Genomic DNA, 14,867 nt, shown 5'->3' on the forward strand with positions numbered 1-14,867 from the left:
CAGTCTTTAAGGCGTGGGGGCGTTGCCACCCCCCAATTGCGAGCTATGTTACGTTTGGAGATAACAAGGCCCAACTTCATCCATGTGTGAGAATGTATAGAATTTAGCATTTTGTGATGCAACTGATCAGACAATGGACCACAGACAAAGATGCAACATATTTGGGTTCTCCTAGAGTCCGAGCACCCTCTTCAACTCCTACTTTGAGAACACTGTACAGAGTGTAGAGTATCACAGATGGCTATTTGTAAAATAAATGTCCATGTATATTCATGATACTACTGATTTTAGGAAACTTAATGCGATTTCACTAGCTGGACTAGTATATGTACAAATAATAGATGGCTCAAGTCTTTGAATCAATATACTGCCTAATAAAGGAATGAATTGTATAGAAGCAATATTACTAGAGAATGAAATACCAGGTGCTGAAAAGGGTTTCTGTAACAAGTACTTGAACAAATATTAACATTAATTATTTCAAGTCAATAGAATTATTAAACCAAGGCATTGCTTGGGGACTCCCATTGATCTTGGTTTGATCCGTTATGTCGCTGGCACTAGGCCCAACCACACAAGTGGCACAGCATTTTTATTGGCACAAGTGGGGCAATGCTGAGTTAGAGGAATTTTGTGGATTCCGGAAGGTTCCATCACAGAAATGTAAGGAAAATGTGTGATTTAAGGCAAAGTTTGAGGTTTGCAGGGCATTGTGGATAAGAAAACCTCATGGGATTCACACAAGGCACACCACCCTGGAATCCCCTATTTGTCTACTTTTCAAAAATTTCTGTGGTTGGTAGGTTTCCATGACTTGTGGCCGTGCATGGGCCCAAATCCCACTTACACCTATTGCTGATCTCTCCACTTTGCACTTTAGGGCCTTTTGTGTTGAGGTGTCTTGGCCCACCCACACAAGTGAGATATCATTTTTATCAGGATACTTAGGGGAATGCTGTGTGGTAGGACATTTGTGGCTACATGCAGATTCCAGAAGTTTTCCTCACAGAAATGTGAGGAAAATGTGTGTTTTTAGTCAACGTTTGGAGTGTGCAGGACATTATGGGTAAGAAAATGGTGTGGGATGCGTGCGAAGCACACCACCCTGAACGCCCCCAGATGTCTAGTTTTCGTAACTGTATATGACTGGTAAGTTTTTCCAGGTGGCAGCCTGCCAAAGCCCAAAAAGTGCAGCTGTTCACCACTGCAAGTGGGATGATACTGGGAGTTATCCAAACTCTCCTGACCATAATGTAAAAGCAACATCCCAAAAAATCAAATGTCCTCTTGCTTTGCATTGGGATGGGATGCTTTTGTGCATCCATCATTTGTGTGTCTTTTGCTTTGTCCGCGGGGGGGGGGGCAGAAAGACTGTTGAGGTTTTAGGGGTGAAGGTGGGCCTAATGGTAGGATGGGAAAGACCCACCCATTATATTGCTGCCATACAGTGGGCTTTCTACACCCCGGGGGGCAGATCGGGGATAATTACCCCAATCTGCCCCACACCAGGGGAGCAGAAAGACTGTTTCCTCCCTACATATGGGTTAGGGGCATGGCCATGCCCATATGGGCTACCCCACCCCTATATTGGTTTTTCGTTCCCTGGTGTCTAGTGAACTTTCTGCCCCGCCTGTGCCCCCAGGGAGGCAGAAAGACTGTTTCCTCCTTTATTAGGGATGGGGGAATGGCAATGGCCATTCTCATTCTGGACAGCCCCAACCCCTCTGTCTTTATCTAAAAAATAAATCCCTGGTGCCTAGTGGGCAGGGGCAATAGCCCTCATTTGCCCTCCGGGGGTGGGGGGGGCAGAAAGACTGTTTCCTCTTTTATTTGGGGTGGGGGCATGGCTGTGCCCATTCTGGCAGCCCTACCCCTGTATTATTATTTATTTAAGAAATACCTGGGGCCCAGTGGGTTTTCTGACCCCCAAGGGGGGCAGATCGGGGTTAATTGCCCCATATTCCCCGGGGAGGACAGAAAGACTGTTTCCCTTTATGTTAGGGGTGGGGGCAAGGTCATGCAGTCCTCAACTCTCTATTTTTATTTTAAAAATAAATCCCTGGTTCCTAGTGGACTTTCTGGCCCCGCCCCGGGGTGAAAGATTAGGGGCAATTGCTCCCATCTGCCTAGATGCCTGTTTAAGACTGCGTCATAATAAAATAGCTAGGGTGAGCACTAGCCCTTGCCGAAGGGGCAGCTCCTCCATCTGGTGGCTAGTGTGTGGACCCCTGCTTGGTCATCGCTGTCTTGAGGCAATTCCAAAGCAGGGATCCACTGTGCAGAGGTACCTTTGGAAAGAGGGGATTCTCCCCTTTCCAATGATACCTATCCTGTTAGAATCAGTGCTCGAGGGCTGAACTCAGGGGGCCGAGCACTTATTCAGTGAAAGTAAAACAAGCCCATCAGCTCGTTTTACTTTCACTTTTACTGCAATGACTTCAGCACGCCCTTCACCCCAATCGTCATTGTAGTAAAAAAACAAAAAAGGATCAGACTGCTCTGGATGCTTTTCCCAAGCAGTCTGATAAAAAAAAGGACTCCCTGTGGTGCTGAGCACCAGAGGGGCCTTTAAGTCCCTCCCCAGTGTTGGCCAACACAGAGACTGGGGAGGTAGTGCAGGTGTCGGCCATTGCCCGAGACCTACACTTATAAGGTTAATGTGCCGACACATGTAAACAAAGGCATTCACAATAATGTTTACACATGCATTGAATGTACACATGCAGTTTCTGACAGTAAAACCTGGCCTACTGGTTTTGCCAATGCTGGGGAAAAAATGGCAACAAGGGATTGCTTTCTGTAGAGAATGCATTTAGGGGATAACAGAATTGAAAGTTACAAACAGTCTGAAGTTGTAGGTGTACAATAGCCCCTCATGCATTCCAATGGAAGCACTTTCCTGGAAGGCGAAACAATATACCAAAAAGCCAACAGTATGCAGTGAGAAAAGATTGAGTGAACTTTTAGGTGTACAATAGTTGCTCATGCATTCCAATAGAAGCACTTCCAGGAAGGCGGAACGAAATCCCTAAAAGCCAACAGCATGAAGTGATAAAGGAATACTCCTCTGGATTGAGCCAAAGCCCAATTTGTGTATTTTAAAATATTGGTACCAAAACGCATTCAGACAGCTGCACTGTCAGGCCAGACCTAAAAATGCACCACCTGTGCCTATTAAAGCTGCAACTCCAATTTCAAACGTGTCCAAAATGCCCAGTATTAACGTTGCACAGCAGGCATGTGTTAAAGCTCCACCTTCAATTTCAAACCTGCCCTAGATGCCCAGTATTAAAGATGCATTTGCAAACCCAGGACTGAACATGCCAAACAGGCGCAGTATTTAAGAAGTTGCACATCTCCTTGTTTGTTTTGTTTTTGCAGTTTTATATTGCTCAAACTCGACCCAAAGGTATTAGAGCGCTTTACATGAGCACCAATTACATTACAGAAGGCCAGATTCATTTATGTTTTTTTGGCACTAGTTCCCCAGTTTCAAAGTGGACAGCTCTGGCTTTAACGCTACATCCTCTGAGTTCAATAATGCCCTGTACTAATGTTGCATTAGTAGACCTGTACTAACTCTGTACTTCGGGCCCTACATTACAGTGGCACTGCTGGCCCATTTAAGATGCATGGCAAGCCTCAAATCACAAATGCATCGAGGGGCCGGCATGAAAGTTGCACAACAAGTCCTTAATTAAAGGTGCATCACAGGGCCCTGCTGCGCTCCACATGCCAAAATAAGTTGCATCATGGAAATCCGCAAATTAAACATGATTAAAAGACCTACATTAAACATGGAATGCATGAATACAAGGCCCTGAATTAAAGTTGCATCACAAGCCCTGTATTAAAGTTTCACTTCCCAAACTTTTTAGAAACACCAACCCACTTTTTAGCATAACACATTTTTGCAACCCACCTAGCTTTAATGGAAATGAGGCATGCAATCTTTTTTATGTCACTAAAGCATCGTGTGGTAGTGCGCTGTCATTTACAGACAGCACTTTTTACATTGAAATGGCCACTAAATTTGCAAAGACCTAAAGTTTTACTGCTAATACCATATTGCACACAAACGATAATTTATGGAAACCTGGTTTCAGTGAAAATGTATCAATTGCGCATCACTAAGAAAAAGTGTCTTGATTTGTTTTGATCCTATTATTTGTTTCCATCACACTTCAGAGTTACAAAAAATGTATTTCGTTTATGCTATCTGAACTGTTGAATGTGTACAGTTCATTTACAGGTATTTACATGTTGTTGTGTGTTACAAAATATAACGTATCTGATTGCACCCCCAAATGCATGGGGAGTGTCCCCCAGGCACTGGACTTGATCCTGGTAACAGGATTCAATATACTTCTGAACAAACTTGATAAAGCGTATATAGTCCGTTGTAGTTGATATATTTTAATATTGTTGTCTCATCACAATATTACTGTCAAACTCCAAATCCCACAATGCTCTATATCCACAAGGATTGTAACTTCATGTCCAGCATTGGATCATGCTTATTTTCCTCAATCCCAATGCATTTCGGCATAGTGCCTTCATCAGGGGATTGGCTGTGAACAAATATGATTGGTTTTAGGTCTATGCGTACAAGAAAAGTGCCATGTATTAATTCGGTGCTCCCATGGTGTGCTGGCATGCTGGTTAAAGCTTTGTGATGAATAGGAAAACGCCTAAATCTCCAAAGTGTTTTGTAGGTTAGTAATATTAGACTAACCGACGATGTTGCCATGCGTGAAAGAGAAGAAAGTACACAAATTTATAATGGTGAAACGCCCTAGTGGTGTTGACACTAGTGATATATATGTAATTCCCGTGTCCAAGAAATGTTAATAGTGATAGCTGCAAATCTCTGCACCCAGCGTAAGAGAAAGAGAACTTAAACGTGGTGTGTTAAGTCGGCATTTAGGGCTTTAAAGTACGAACAGCGCACATGCTTGATGCAACTAGCTGATTGGGCAAGTGGCCAAAAAAATTGAAAAAAATTGAAACGTGCGTATCTAAACTTAAGGACTCGCGTGTCTACCTGTGTATCTCTACGCATTATCGCATAATGTTTACACACATAAATATCCCCAAGCTCGATCATGGGTGACTCTTACCGTGTATGTTAACTGGTTAGTCAGAATCTCGTTCCTCTCACGGTCTGTGAGTGACGCGCGTCGGTGACCCGGAAGTGTGCTTATGAGCGTTTACTAAAGAAGTGTGCATAGAAAGCGGACTAAACGAAAACATTAACAACAACTACCGATGATGTGAAAAAAGCGTGATAGCTGCACATATAATAAATTTCAACCTATAATTACGATGGCTGATGTGACTATGTGAAATAGCCCAGTAATTCCTTTATAATAAAATCGTTCTCTGGATACAAATATGACTGGGGTATAATAAAGCAGTATCAAACATAATACAAATGTCACGTTAATCAGTTCATGTAATCCAAGACAGATTTCCCCACTGTGTTGATAAAGTGTATGTTTTTAAAAAATATATATATATATCTCATACACTAGTGTAATGTTTGAGTTAAACATAAATAGTGTTAAACATAAATAGTATTGGTGTTACAAGTGTAAAGCAGACAAAACGTACAAGTAGTAAAGGTGTAAAATTCAAGCTCATTTTTTTACACAGTCTCATAAGTAACATTGGAATTCCATACACTCGTTCATCCCGTTAGGTTTCAACGAGTCCAAATACCTAATCCAGTGATTTTCACGTTGTAATAGCGTATCATGATTGTCTCTTCCTTCTTTCCTCGCTACCACCTCCAAGACACAAAACTTTAGTTGGCTAGTATTATGGCCGGCTTCGATGAAGTGTTGTACCACTGTGGACTTGGTATATTTCGTTCTTAAGTTGCTTTTGTTTTCGTTCAAGCGTATTTTAATTTTTCGTTCTGTATGTCCAATATAAGGTTTTCCACATGGACATTTAAGCATGTAGATTACGTTTGATGAATCACATGTGGCGTTTACCCTTAATCTAATTTTATGGCCTTTCATGGGGTGGTTGATGTATGGTCCTCTCATCAAATTATTGCAATTATTGCAATTCCAACAGGGAGTATTGCCTTTAAAAGTTATTTGTCCCCTGGCCATCTCTATTGTCCTCCTGATTCTCTACTTGGTATGGTGGGGTCCCCCCATCAGCGCTCGACACCGTCTAGACTGTTTCTCGCCTTGAGTTTTGTTTCGTTGTTTCTTTGTTTGTTCTTTTCTTTCAAAATTTAAAATATTTGTATCCTGTCTAACTTCTGAGTTGCCGAGAATATCTCCTGTAAACCGGCTGAACCTCTGGAGATCAGTCGCTGCTTCGTGACGTCAAGCAATTGACATGCATATACTAGCGGCCGGACCTGGTGGTTGTAGGCCCATATTTGTAATGATGCTTTTTTGCACAATAAAGTTTTCCACAAAAAAAAAAAAGTTATTTGTAGTTGTGGATTGTCTGTGGGTTTAAGTATTTCTCCCACGTTTCTATTCCTTGTGTATGCAAAGATAGGATCTTCATCAAAGATCTGGTGGAAATCTTGTTCAAGCTTCAGGATTGGCCAATGTTTTTGAATGATTCTTTTGTATGCTTTACTCAGCGTTGAATATTTGGAAACCACTGTGATGCGGTTCTTGGTCTGCATTTGGCGGGGAGCAAGTTGTTGTAAACTTCTGTTCTTGGCTTCTTCTAGTACATGGTCAGGGTATCCACGTGCTATAAATCTTAATAACATATTGTTACTTTGTTCTTCTGCCCTGAAAGGATTAGTTACTATCCGTTTCACTCTTAATAATTGTGAGTACGGTAGGTGGTGTTTAAGAGGTTGAGGGTGGAAGCTCCCATAAAGAAGAATGTTATTTCTATCAGTTTCTTTCCGAAATAGATCGGTTTCAAATCCTGTTGGGGTTTTAATGATTTCTACGTCCAAAAATGTAATGGTATGTCACTGTATTTCATACGTGAATTGGATTCGTTGATCAATCGTGTTTAATCTGTTAATTTGTTCCTCCAGTTTGTTTCTTGCTCCTTTCCATAATATGAATATGTCGTCTATGAATCTTAAAAATAACACTAGGTGTGTTTTCCATATGGGGTCTTCCAAAATATTCTTTTCTTCAAAGTGATTCATAAAGATGTTTGCGTACGATGGCGCTGCACAATTGCCCATAGAAGTTCCGCTCTTTTGTTGGTACCAAGTGTTTTGCCATTTAAAATAGCTATGGAATAACGTGAATTCTAGAAGTTCCATTAAAAATACTTTCATGGGCTCTTCATATTCAGTGTGCAATAATGCATGTTCTACCACTTCTATGCCGAGTTGGTGTGGAATAGATGTATATATGGATTTGACATCTATGGTGCATAAAAGTATATGCTGGTTGTCTGTAGTAGGAACTTGATTTCATTTATTCAGAAAGTCTGTTGTGTCTTTTATGAAAGTTCTTGTGGTCGTGACGCTGGGCTGTAAATATCGGTCCAGGAATTTTCCCACCGGCTCATGTAGGCTTCCTCGAGTTGACACTATTGGCCTGCCAGGTGGTTTGGTAGGGTGTTTATGAATCCTCGGCACCATGTATAGCGTCGGGCTCCTGGGGTTCTTCTATATAAGGTATTTTAGGTTTTTTCGTCAATTATGCCGTTGTCAAAAGCTCTATTCACAATACTCATGAGTACTTCTTTGAACTGTTCTGTTGGGTTCAAATCCAATTTCATGTATGTCTCTGTGTCTTGTAGGTGAGCTTCCACCTGTTCATTGTAGTAACTGGTGTTCATGATTACTAAGGCGCCCCCTTTATCAGCTTTTTGGCAAGTGATTTCAGTCCTTTGTGCAATGGCTTTCAGTATACCCATTTCTTTGATCGTGAGATTCTTGTGTTTCGGAGTTTTTTGAAAATTTTATTTCGATATGTCCTGTTTTACCAATATCTAAAAAATGTCCAAGCTTTTATGGCTCACGGGAGCCATGTACGTTCTCTTGACTTTAAGAGCTCTTAGTAAGTCATCGGGTTTATCAACGGGTTCGGTTATAACGTTCTCAAAGAAATGGCGTAGTCTGAGTTTTCTCATAAGTTTGAAGAAACTGGTGTTAAGTTCTAGACTGGGGGTATGAGAAGTTGGCACAAATGGCGTTCCCTTTTGTAATGTGGCTAGTTCAAGTCAAGAGTACGTACATGGCGAACCTCTTAAACACCACCTACCGTACTCACAATTATTAAGAGTGAAACGGATAGTAACTAATCCTATCAGGGCAGAAGAACAAAGTAACAATATGTTATTAAGATTTAAAGCACGTGGATACCCTGACCATGTACTAGAAGAAGCCAAGAACAGTGGTTTCCAAATATTCAACACTGAGTAAAGCATACAAAAGAATCATTCAAAAACATTGGCCAATCCTGAAGCTTGAACAAGATTTCCACCAGATCTTTGATGAAGAACCTATCTTTGCATACACAAGGAATAGAAACGTGGGAGAAATACTTAAACCCACAGACAATCCACAACCACAAATAACTTTTAAAGGCAATACTCCCTGTTGGAATTGCAATAATTGCAATAATTTGATGAGAGGACCATACATCAACCACCCCATGAAAGGCCATAAAATTAGATTAAGGGTAAACGCCACATGTGATTCATCAAACGTAATCTACATGCTTAAATGTCCATGTGGAAAACCTTATATTGGACAAACAGAACGAAAAATTAAAATACGCTTGAATGAACACAAAAGCAACTTAAGAACGAAATATACCAAGTCCACAGTGGTACAACACTTCATCGAAGCCGGCCATAATATTAGCCAACTAAAGTTTTGTGTCTTGGAGGTGGTAGCGAGGAAAGAAGGAAGAGACAATCATGATACGCTATTACAACGCGAAAATCACTGGATTAGCTATTTGGACTCGTTGAAACCTAACGGGATGAACGAGCGTATGGAATTCCAATGTTACTTATGAGACTGTGTAAAACAATGAGCCTGAATTTTACACCTTTACTACTTGTACGTTTTGTCTGCTTTACACTTGTAACACCGATACTATTTATGTTTAACACTATTTATGTGTAACTCAAACATTACACTAGAGTATGAGATGTTTTTTTTTTTTTAAAACATACACTTTATCAACACAGTGGGGAAATCTGTCTTGGATTACATGAACTGATTAACGTGACATTTGTATTATGTTTGATACTGCTTTCTTATACCCCAGTCATATTTGTATCCAGAGAAGGATTTTATTATAAATGAATTACTGGGCTATTTCACATAGTCACATCAGCCATCGTAATTATAGATTGAAATGTATTATATGTGCATCTATCACGCTTTTTTCACATCATCGGTAGTTGTTGTTAATGTTTTTGTTTAGTCCGCTTTCTATGCACACTTCTTTAGTAAATGCTCATAAGCACACTTCCGGATCACCAACGTGCGTTACTCACAAACCGTGAGAGGAACGAGATTCTGACTAACCGGTTAACATACACGGTAAGAGTCACCCATGATCGAGCTTGGGGATATTTATGTGTGTAAATATTATGCGATAATGCGTAGAGATACACAGGTAGACACGAGAGTCCTTAAGTTTAGATACGCGCGTTTAAATTTTTTTCAATTTTTTGCCACTAGCCCGATCACCTAGTTGCATCAAGCATGCACGCTGTTCGTACTTTAAAGCCCTAAATGCTGACTTAACACACCACGTTTAAGTTCTCTTTCTCTTACGCTGGGTGCGGAGATTTGCAGCTATCACTGTTAACATTTCTTGGACACAGGAATTACATATATATCACTAGTGTCAACACCACTAGGGCATTTCACCATTATAAATTTGTGTACTTTCTTCTCTTTCACGCATGGCAACATCGTCGGTTAGTCTAATATTACTAACCTACAAAACACTTTGGAGATTTAGGCGTTTTCCTATTCATCACAAAGCTTTAACCAGCATGCCAGCACACCATGGGAGCGCCGAATTAATCCATGGCATTTTTCTTGTACGGCATAGACCTAAAACCAATCATATTTGTTCACAGCAAATCCCCTGATGAAGGCACTATGCCGAAATGCATTGGGATTGAGGAAAATAAGCATGATCCAATGCTGGACATGAAGTTACAATCCTTGTGGATATAGAGCATTGTGGGATTTGGAGTTTGACAGTAATATTGTGATGAGACAACAATATTAAAATATATCAACTACAACGGACTATATATGCTTTATCAAGTTTGTTCAGACGTATATTGAATCCTGTTACGAGGATCAAGTCCAGTGCCTGGGGGACACTCCCCATGTATTTGGGGGTGCAATCTGATACAATAATTCAAATCTCAATTCAGAGAGTGATACCTTGGAGCACAGCACGACCACGTAAATTCCACTTTTAAATACAGTTGTGCAAAGACTGAAACTTTATTGATTTACAAAATATAACATCATACAGCCTTTACTTTCACACTCTCAGTACCCCAGAACAAGGCCGGCTCTAGGGTGGTGCAACCGTAACAGTTGCACCTGGTGCTGACCTGTGGAAGCGCTCTGTTTACAAATAATGCAGGGTTTTAAAAGTACCTGCTGCTGTTTCCTTGTTCAGCAGTTTTCAGGCAATAACAAAAATGTCAAGATAACTCAGGTGATTAATGTTCTTGCTGGGTAGAGATTGGAGTTTTGTCTAGTGGCTCTATTGGATCATCATGACGTCCCACAGAGGGTTAATATGCCTGATGCAAAGAACGTGTACCATGCAGCTCATGGAACTGTATTTAATGTGGATAGCTCAGTGGGTCCTTGCGTTTGTCACAGAAATCCTTTTGTTACTTGCAGTTCATAAGTTACAATCCTAATATAGTACAGTGTCCTATGAACTTCCATTAAAGAGTGTGGTATAGGTTAGAACATTTAGTTTTTTCCCAGTCTTTCATTATCCTAATGTTGCTAAAAAGGGTTTGTCTGGGTAGAAATACATTCTTATTGGAAAGGCCACCCCAAGCACTGGTGTACATTTTAAATATAGAGTTTGTGCTTCTCCAGACCGAACATTCTTAAAATATGCTGCCTACTAGTATGGATGACGTGATTCCTCCACCCTGTAATTCGTATTGTTTATGTAACATTCCCTATAGGCTGATTTACAAATGTATTATTCTTTGTCTCTGTATAATGTGTCTGTGTTGTAAAGTGCTCCGACACCCTACGCTGGTATGAATAGCGCTATTAAACAAATTAAATAGATGTGGGAGAGGGGGTATGGAAAGATGAGGGTCACTGTTTGAGGGGTGGTAGTGAGTTAATCCATAGAGAAGGCTGTATCAGGGGAGGGGCAAAAATGATTGTTGCACCAGGCGCCACCAGACCTGCCCCAGAGGGATTGTCACATAATTCACTTTACTTTTCTTTCTGACTGTAAAGTGAGAAAAGATTGTAAACACCAATGCCCATGCTAAAAAATCATGAAGAGCAATTTGTCAGAAGACGTTGCCTGACATTTGAATTCTGTTATTGAAGCGCAGCAAATGTGACAGGATACATACAAAATTTAAAGACATCTTTATTTATTGCTTGAACTTTCACGACCCCCCAAAAAATCGGCTCTGGATCACGACCCACAATTTGGGAAACATTGGTCTAGATCTAGGACTGCACAGCTTACTAGTTACTGCATTTGCATAATCTGTATTAGAGATGTACAACAGGCCACGTCCCAAAGCTGCACCTTATGTCTGTATTAAAGCTCAATGGTGGCAGGGTATGCCAGGGGTGTAACTGAGGGCCCTGCAGCCCCTGAGGCACAGGCGTGGGGGCCCAACCCTTCAAGAGAACCCGATTCAGCCAAGGCCAATGAATATCTGTGACATATGGGTGGCTCGGGGCCTTATCACATTCTGCAGGGGGGCCCTATCATTTTGCGATACGCCACCGGTGTATTTACCGAGTCTCTGTATTAAAGTAATATCGCTTTAATAAGTAGAAATATAGGGAATGTATCAAAACTGCATTTCACTCTCTGCAATAAAACTTTCCCCCAAGCAGATGTATTTTTCTTAAACCTCCACAGCAGGCCCTGTATGTATCAGACATGCACCACACTGCCTGTATTACTGCTGACACTCAGGCCACGTATTAAAGATGTACCATCAACACATTATTAAAGCTGCACCTTTCACAGACCTCAAAACTCATTCACTGCATGTGGCACACACATTTAGAGGCTGGGTTGATCTCTCACTCACAACAGGCTGTGTCACACCTTTGTTAGAAAGGCTAGAAGTCTACTTTAATTACGTTTGCAATTTTAGCATTTTTTTCCCATTATTTTCTTTACATGCTACTTCGTGCGTAATCGTTAATATGGAAGACTATTTGACGTCACTTCCTGCGATGTTATCAAACGTGCTAACTAGTTCTCACTCCTACGAATTTTCAAAATTTGACAGTTATGCACTTCTGTGCTGTATAAAATAAAAATGCACAGCATATAATTTTGAAAACTAATCCTCGTGCCTTGTATTAATGTAGCACCTCATGGTAGGTTCTGTATTACAGGTACAGCATCTGCCACTACAAAAATATGCTTCTTTTGGACTACACAAGCCCTCTGTTAAAGCTACACTGCAAGTCTCGCCCCCTGCCTGAAACCTTGCCCACAACTCTGCCTGCCAAGCTTCACTCACCCAGGTGACCAGAGGGCTGGCCATGAATGCCTGCACCAGCTCCTCCATATGCGTGTCCCCCATGGTCCTCCACAGCAGGTCGGTCGTCAGCCAATCACCATCCCAGGGGTAAGCTTCGTCTCTGTTGGCTCATCTGAGGCCCAGGCAGGCCCCGCGAGCCTGTGTTGAGGTCAGAGTCTCGCGAGCCATCGCAGCTCAGTGACTAGAGAGAGGCCTGGGCACCCCGTCACCTCAGCACGAGCCTAACTGATGCGAGCCGACTCTCGACTCCACCCTGGTGCGCCCGGGGCCTCCTCGGCTGACAGAAACTTCTCCGAACACTTGCAGCTCAAGGCATCCACCTGCCGGACCCCTCGACGGGCGCTCCCCTCTGCCAGCTGTTTACGAGCAGGGCAGAGGGCATGCGGCTGGTTCCGGGTAGCGCGGGGTCACCTCTTCCTGCCCCGTCTTCGCAGCTCCTCGCCGGGGAGGCTGATTCACTTCCACCTTTCCGAGCACGCCCCGGTGTGACTAGGTCGCTGTCACTTGCTCGTGTCGCGAGCGCTTTCTTCCGCCGCAGAAAAGAGAAGTTGTTGCCCAAAACTTCGACCGCTATCTCTACCACTAACGGACGCGAGCGGGAGGGGGGGAGATGAGGGGCGACCTAGGACCGATTATTCCGGAGTAAAGAGGAACTGAAATTTACATTTCAAACCTTGGGCCCCTCCATTTCCTCTCAATATCCCCAAGGCAGAATAATGCAATCATCCGCAGGGGTCAGCCCCTTCATTATCCCCGTTCGATTAACAAACGACCAAATGCTCCACTCTTGAGTTGAAGGAGATTACCAATCACTAGTCTTTAGGGACATAACCAAGTACTCCTGCGATAAAGGGGCAGCCCCACTTGTTAACGATCAGAGCAACCAAGTGCCGGAGTCCTGAGCTAAAGGAGCTGTAAACTGTTCTATCGGGGACACAGATAAGAACTTTTTATTCCTGTGCAGTGTTTCATTTTGTGACAGCTTTAGGGCAGGACCTCAACGTTTTTCTCAGGAGGCTGCCACTGACAAATACTGGAGTTACCGGATACCAAGGCTCCCTAATTTTAGTTCAGCCTCATGCCTCCGCTTTCCAGCACCATCGAACCCCCTCTTTTTTTATCTCACTCTTGTTGGTTATTTCTATCCTTCTTCCTCCCTTTGTCACTGTTTTCTTATTTTTCCTTCATACTGCTTTCTAACTGCTGCTTCTCTCTCTCTCCCTTGCTCTGGGTCAAACTTTGGAAAAAAGGTCCTGTCCCCTAAAAAAATAGTGCAAGTAGCCACCAGCTGCAACCATTGGCGCACATTAACCGCTGCTCCTGAGCTAAAACAGTATCTCCTTTCACTAGCCCAAAGTTCACTAAATAAGACCTCCACTGATGATCCATAGGAGTAACTCTCCTCACTGTCCCTAAGAAACATAAGCAAGAGTCCTACCACTGAGCTAAAAGAGACCCTTCACTCACTAACTCCTAGGGGGAGCACCTCACACTAACTCTCAAGGCTGAACTCCACTAACCCCCAACCTCCCACCCAAGCACGTTTTTCTCTGATTGAAAGAAACACCCCTGCTTCCTAACCACCAAGCTCCTAATTCAAGAACTCGGCTACTGAGTCAAAGAAGCAGCCTCTCCTCTAGCCGACCATGGGCATTTTAAGCAGTCTGTCCTTGTGGATTTGTACTTTCGCTCACCAAGTGGGGCAGACCTGAAAAGGACATACCTAAACTTTTTTTCCCACTGTCTCGATATTTTTATGCTCCAGCTAAGCTGTTCCTAAACCTTCTTTGTTCATGGGTCTGGCTATTTATCAATCGAAGGAGTGTCTAAGAGAGCACGGCGCTCATTAACCGACCTGGTTCCTGGTATGAATAAATGTAATACCTAGATTGTAGAGATTATAGAAGAGGCGGATTAGGCGCACTCACCATCTGTCTTTAGGAGACAAGGTAGGTGTTGAGCACAATATTGGGGCGATACCATTTTTAATATCATATTTAAACTGAATAGTATATTGTTAAAGCATTGGTAATGTATGGAAGTCTAGAAACAGGTCCAAGCGTTATGCTCTTTCTCATGGACTTGGACTCAACATGCTCTCCAATACAATCATATAACAGTTCTTCACGACCTGACCTGGACCTTAAGTCAGG

General features: G+C 42.3%; 1 protein-coding gene across 1 annotated transcript in view; it reads right to left on the minus strand.

Annotated features, from left to right (window-relative positions):
• The window catches only part of LOC146798677 (girdin-like), a 439,241-nt gene extending 426,095 nt beyond the window's left edge, over positions 1 to 13,146 (minus strand). Inside the window, exon 1 of the mRNA XM_085625977.1 lies at positions 12,694 to 13,146. Within this exon, the coding sequence (XP_085482103.1) occupies positions 12,694 to 12,756 (63 nt within the window). The 5' untranslated portion in view covers positions 12,757 to 13,146. The remainder of the gene's footprint in view (positions 1 to 12,693) is intronic.
• Positions 13,147 to 14,867: the final 1,721 nt, after the last annotated feature.

Source organism: Triturus cristatus, chromosome 9 (assembly GCF_964204655.1).
Source record: "Triturus cristatus chromosome 9, aTriCri1.1, whole genome shotgun sequence".
Taxonomy (NCBI): Eukaryota; Metazoa; Chordata; class Amphibia; order Caudata; family Salamandridae; genus Triturus; species Triturus cristatus.